This window comes from Dunckerocampus dactyliophorus, chromosome 10 (assembly GCF_027744805.1).
Source record: "Dunckerocampus dactyliophorus isolate RoL2022-P2 chromosome 10, RoL_Ddac_1.1, whole genome shotgun sequence".
NCBI lineage: Eukaryota > Metazoa > Chordata > Actinopteri > Syngnathiformes > Syngnathidae > Dunckerocampus > Dunckerocampus dactyliophorus.
The window spans coordinates 12,388,830-12,395,006 of record NC_072828.1 but is presented as its reverse complement, the minus strand read 5'-3'; the positions used below and the strand labels follow the sequence as shown (position 1 = coordinate 12,395,006).

General features: G+C 38.9%; 1 protein-coding gene across 1 annotated transcript; it reads left to right on the top strand.

Moving 5' to 3' along the window:
* Positions 1–1,341: 1,341 nt before the first annotated feature.
* Positions 1,342–4,941, top strand: LOC129188786 (oocyte zinc finger protein XlCOF6.1-like). Its single transcript, XM_054789789.1, has 2 exons — positions 1,342–1,536; positions 2,265–4,941. The coding sequence occupies exons 1-2, from the start codon at positions 1,353–1,355 to the stop codon at positions 3,194–3,196; spliced, it is 1,116 nt and encodes a 371-aa protein (XP_054645764.1). The 5' UTR covers positions 1,342–1,352; the 3' UTR covers positions 3,197–4,941.
* Positions 4,942–6,177: the final 1,236 nt, after the last annotated feature.

Sequence of the window (6,177 nt, the reverse complement as noted above, 5' to 3'; positions counted from 1 at the left end):
GTCGCCAGCCAATCGCAGGGCACATATAGACAAACAACCATTAACACTCACATTCATACCTATGGACAATTTAGAGTCGCCAATTAACCTAACATGCATGTTTTAGGATGTGGGAGGAAACCGGAGTACCCAGAGAAAACCCACACACGTGTAGTGTATATATTATTACAACGGTTGGAATTTTGAGGAAAATAAAGAAAATAAAAAAATAACGAAATAATCATAATACATAAATAAATAATCTATTACTAAGTTGTATTTATTTTTTGTAAAAAAAAAACCCTCTAACAACCTTATCCTTTATGTTCTGATGATTTACCTCAGATGTCGATTGTGCTCAATGTCTCTCCCATGTCCATGATTTTCCTCTCTAAATGATTTCTTTCTCCGTTATTTACTAATTTAATTTAGAAGAACATGCTAGTCTGGGTTCACGGCCGAGACCTAGATCTTGGGCTCAAACAAACATTTAGTGTTGTGCAATAGCTGTGGTTAGTTTGGCTAATGTAACAGCAGCAACTACTGCTTTGCGCCAGTAAGGATAAATATACACGCACACCATTGCTAGCGCACGCATACACTTGATAAAATAAATATAGTCGTGGCAAGTGGTAAAAATCACTATAAAAAATCACCATAGTGAGGACAAGCGGCATAGAAAATGGACAGATTTTTATCATGGTAAAAATACACTGCACTTTATTTCTGCGGTAACAAGTGTAAAAGGTCATGTTTAAAGTGTCGCACACAACACCGTCACAGTCACCATCGCGCTACGGAGGCGTACAAGCGGCAAAGCACAAATGGAGCCAGGCCATCATCATGGACAAATGGAGGATGTGCTAACAATTTAAAAAACAAGTTAAAAGTTTCAAATTGGATTAAAAAATAAGAACAATATATTTAGTTAACAGCATTGGACAGAAAAGAGCCCAGAATGAAAGAACAGAGCATATATACAGTATAGCAGTTGTCGAATCCCAAATAGAAAGTGAAATTCAAGCTTGTGAGCCTGGAAGGTGAAAGCTAAACTAGCACCCCCGTGATCATGTCAAAGTATCCTCGGGCAAGATACTGAACCGACGCTAATGCGGCGTCATCAGTAGGGAAATGTGCTAACAGTGCTTTGAGTGCATTACAAGGATGTGGAGGGCCCCAATGACTGGATTTGCCTTGGGGCCCCTAAATGACAATAATCATATCAATTTAGTGTAATAGAATAATCAAATTCTATAATTGTAGGGGTGACGGTTACTGTTTCTTCGTTCGGCGTTACGTCGCAGCATTGTGACGTAGACCGGAAGTTATCCACACGTCACCAAGCAGAGGGCTCTTGCGATTGTGTGCGAAAAATGTGTATTAAAGTCCAAATGCTGAGAACGTTAGTGGAGCAGCGACTAAATGCCGTTGTTGAAGAGATAGTTCAGCTGTTTGAAAGCACCATAGCAGAGTACGAGGGGGAACTTTCTCGAATTAAAGAGGAAAAAGAGCGACAACGCGAACTACTTGACGATGTTATCAAACCTCCAATAGCAGGTTTGTTGACTATTTTATCTTACACCAGCCCACCTCATTTTGATTAGATTACGCTAACACTGCGAGATTTTCGTTGTCTGAATATCTAAATAAACAGACATATCGGCTAAGCGGGACACGCTGCAATGAATGATGTGTTCGTGGCAAGTTAACCACCTCTTCATGGTGGTCTGCGAATCGTTGTTATTCAACCATTTGATAAGAAAGTGGTTTTCAACTTATTTTTAAGTGCATTACTCCCTACACAGAAATCAGCGCTGCACAAACACTATTTAATTGATTACTGTCCAAAACAGTGTTCACCTTTAGCGGTCTGGTTTGAACCATTTGGAAATAAAAATACAGTTAACTTAAGTTCTAAACAAAAATATTATTAATTACGAATAAAGCTTGGTGCACACAAAATGAATTGTCAACTTAACGTGCCCTCTATTGCAATTGTAATAAATTGTGGTTAAATGTAAATACAAAATCATTTCTAAACTAATAGTTGTCTTTATTTTTTACATTCTGTATCTCTCAGTCCCATTAGAGACACCATAAAAGTTGTGTACTGTTCATATCTTCATAAGAGGGTAATCTGACACAATCAGCAGGAGATCAAATACTTATTTTGACACATGAGCTGTCTCATATATAAAAATTAAAAAAATCAAAACCCCCAAAATGTTATACTTGAGTCATATTTGCACCGAATGTAGAGCAACAGCATATCTCTTGTTCTGCAGACATCCTGCAGGTGTTGGCGGGGAGTCAAGAAGAGGTTCTCTCTGAGCAGCAGGAGTGGAGTGCCAGTGTGGGACAAGTTGAGCCAGAGCCCCTCCACATTAAACAGGAAGAGGAGGAACCGTGGGGGAAGCCTCAAGGGCTGGAGGAGGCTGACATCACCAATTTGACTTTTACTGGTGTCCCTATGAAGAACGAGGACGATGAAGACAATGAGGGTCAATCCTCACCGCTTCATGGTAGTCAAAGTAAGGAGAACGGAGGGACAGAGCATCCAAATCAACACATGACAACAGATGATGGAGACGACATCATGTCACACTCTTCTGAGACCGATCTCAGTGATGAGGACAAAGAACAACCTTTGGAGAGTAACAAGGACTTGAAAAGGGAAAGGAGACCTCACAGTGACAACAACCACTTTTACTGCTCTGAATGTGGGAAATCATTTGAGAAGAGGGCAAGTCTGAATAGACACGTGAGAACGCACACTGGAGAGAAACCTTTTGCTTGCTCAGTTTGCACTAAAAGATTCTCTTCAAAGGATCACCTGAAAAGACACATGATGATACATACAGGGGTGAATCCATTTTCCTGTTCAGTTTGTGCCAAAGGATTCAGAGATAAATATGACATGATATTACACATGAGAACACATACTGGTGAGAAACCTTTTACCTGCTGCGTTTGCAGGAAGCGTTTCTCCAGAAAGGACGATATGACCACACACATGCGATCACACATGGAGGAAAAGCAATTTACTTGCTCACTTTGCCCTAAAAGATTCACGAGTAAAAAGTACATCATGATACACATGAGAACACACACTGGGGAGAAACCGTTTAGTTGCAACGTGTGCGATAAAAGGTTCACTTATAAGTATCAGGTCAGCAGACACAAGTGCGCAACAGTCATGGAAGCTGGAGGGACTTAAATACACTCAAATTGTGTTAAATGTACATAATAAGTATGTACCGTAAAGCACCGTGCTTAACAGCACTTTTTTTCCACTGGTAAGAAGCAAAAAATCGGGGTGCGGTTTATACACGATGACAGGTCTGTGACCAGATGCAGAAATTGACGAGAAGTCCATTTTAGAAAAGCCGTCTGTGGGTCAGACAGTTGCTTTGACTTTAGCGTCCTCTGCTGTACAGTTGCTGAAAATGCTAGTGTATGCAACTAACTTATCTGACGGCTGTCTGTATTTTCACACAGTGAAACGATCTCTATATACACTGAAGCTAACCTAAGCTTCCATTAAAACATTGCATTTGTAAAATACAATACAACGTTGGAGTTTATTCAAATTCACACTGAAGCAATGCAATAAAATAATAGAGAAAGAGAAGCAGTGAAAGATAAGATATCAAAACATCTCTGAAAATTGCAAATTTATTTATTTTGATTTATTATTATTATTATTATTATTATTATTATTAATCTGTGCTTCGCCATAACATTAAAGATCTAGATGCCGATGTTCAGATTTCTTCTTTATTCTTTTTGAAATTGCTTAGTACCTTTACGCATGTTGATTTGAGATGAAAGAGTTGGCAAGCATTTATGAACGAAAAGATTTTTTTTCCCTGCCGTGAGCCTGAAAATGGGGGTGCGGTTAATACACGGTGCTTTACGGTATATTTCAGACTTTGTGGTGCTTCTCATCTTGTGGTGTTCCGCGTTTTTTTTTTTTTAATCTAAGCACTTATAAAGTTTTGTGCATTACTTAAATAATTAAATTAAATACTCAACATCAGGCTATCTTATTTGTGTAAATTACTGCATCCACTAATATTCATTCATTCATTTTCTGTGCCACTTAATCCTAATTAAGGCCGCAGGGTATACTGGAGCATATCCCAGCTGACTGGGGGCAAGAGGCAGGGTACATGTCTCCATTGCATTTTATTGTTTTTTGTCATCCAAGGAAAAGTACAATATGTATGAATGACATTTCACAAAAATTCAAACTCGGGTAGATTGCAGCTTGTGATGTCATGGATGTTACAATATATATTATCAAGGGACAATGCCACAGAAAGTAAACTTGGATATACTTTAGAGTAGTCAGTGTGAAGCTTGTATAACAGTATAGATTTGCTGTCCACTGAAAATAGGTCAACGCAGCCATTGTCTAAACAGCTGACACCACAATAGAGTAGCAAGGTAATTGTGCCTCGCCTACTGATATTACTGTTTTAATATCTCCGGTGTCCTTTTTGGGGCAAAGAAACATCTCTCTGTACAAATATCTGTCCTATAACCTGCTACTGTGGCCTTCTCAAAATATTTATTTCAAAAACTTCTGACTCCAATAGATACAACAATTGGATAACAATCTCATGATATCTATTTTTAATGCCTCAGTACAAAGTAATGATGACTCAGTATCACTGTGACAGCAGAGGGATCATTGTATAACGCAGGGGTCGGGAACATATGGCTCGAGAGCCATATTCCTCTTTTGATGTCTGCATCTGGCTCTCCCGCATTTCTTAACACTATACATTTTTTTTATTTTCTTTTTTGTTTCTGCTGTCATTTTAAAGTAAAACGTTACAGAAATCATTTAATCTGTCCATTTTCTACTGCAATGCAGGTGCTATTGTCCTTTCAATAGTTTCCGGGTTAGACGCCAAAACACGATTATGGAGCCTGTTTCTGATTGTTTGGTCAGAAACATTCACACCAGTGGCCTGCTGGAGGTCATTTTGTAGGGCTCTGGCAGTGCTTATCCTGTTCTTCCTTACACAAAGGAGCAAATACCGATCCTGCTGAGGGTTGAAGGACCTTCTTTGGCCCTGTCCAGCTCTCCTGGAGTAATTACCTGTCTCCTGGAATCTCCTCCATGCGTCCAGGTACCGCAGTGATGCCCTGGTCCAGATCTGGGAGGAGATCCCCCAGGACACCATCCGTAGTCTCATTAGGAGAATGCCCCGACGTTGTCAGGCATGCGTACAAGCACGTGGCGGCCACACAAACTACTGAGAATCATTTTGAGTTGCTACAATGACATTTTAGCAAAATGGACCAGTCTGCTGCATCATTTTTTCACTTTCATTTTTGGGGTGTCTTTGATTTCCCCCTATAGGGTGATCATTTTCATTTCTATCAAATTATGTGGCATCATTTTGTTACTAATACATCACCCACTTATTATCAGGAAAGATATTCAAAATCATTTCCCCCCCAGTTTAGATCTGATGTGTTTTTGAAGTGTTTCTCAAATTTTTTTGAGCAGTGTATAATAAATGAAAAAACATATACCCTGTAAACGAAAAAACATGCACTGTAAATGAAACAAATATTTTCTCATGTCTGATAAAAGTGTAAAAGGGGTTTTACAGCCTTAAATATATAATATATATATATATATATATAAAATTTGTATTATAATATATAATAAATGAAAAAACATCCTGTACATGAAAAATATATAATGAACAAAAAAACATACATAAACACAAAAAACTAAAAACTTCTACTACACAGATTTCACTTAACACTGGTATTTAACCTAACCCCTGCAGTAAACGAGGGAACACTGTATAATATCCACCAAGCTATTGAACAATGTGGGTTTGTAAGGAGAGCATACTGTAGGTCTTTTGTTTGTTCGTAATGGCAACCATTGTGTTTCACTCCGTTTAGTGACATAGGTTGCTTTGACTTCAGTTTTCCACCAGCTGTATCTGATGTTGCTTCCACTGAAGTCTGTTCCGGCACAATTTGAAGAAAAGCATCAAAGCTTCATGAGGCTTCACCCGTCCATATCTACCACCAGGGACAGACAGGTCAGTGGGTAAATTCTGCCATTTGATTTTCTTATTCTGCTGCATGTTGTCAGTCATTGTGGCAACAAGCTGACTTGGTGCTCGATGCCTCATTGCAGCAATGCACATCCTTTGCGCATTT

What these genes read in the sequence shown, in the direction of transcription:
- LOC129188786 (XM_054789789.1), top strand. Translation starts at nt 1,353, where the DNA reads ATGTGTATTAAAGTCCAAATGCTGAGAACGTTAGTGGAGCAGCGACTA. An exon ending in TATCAAACCTCCAATAGCAG is followed by an intron (nt 1,537 to 2,264) that starts GTTTGTTGACTA and finishes CTTGTTCTGCAG; the next exon opens with ACATCCTGCAGGTGTTGGCG.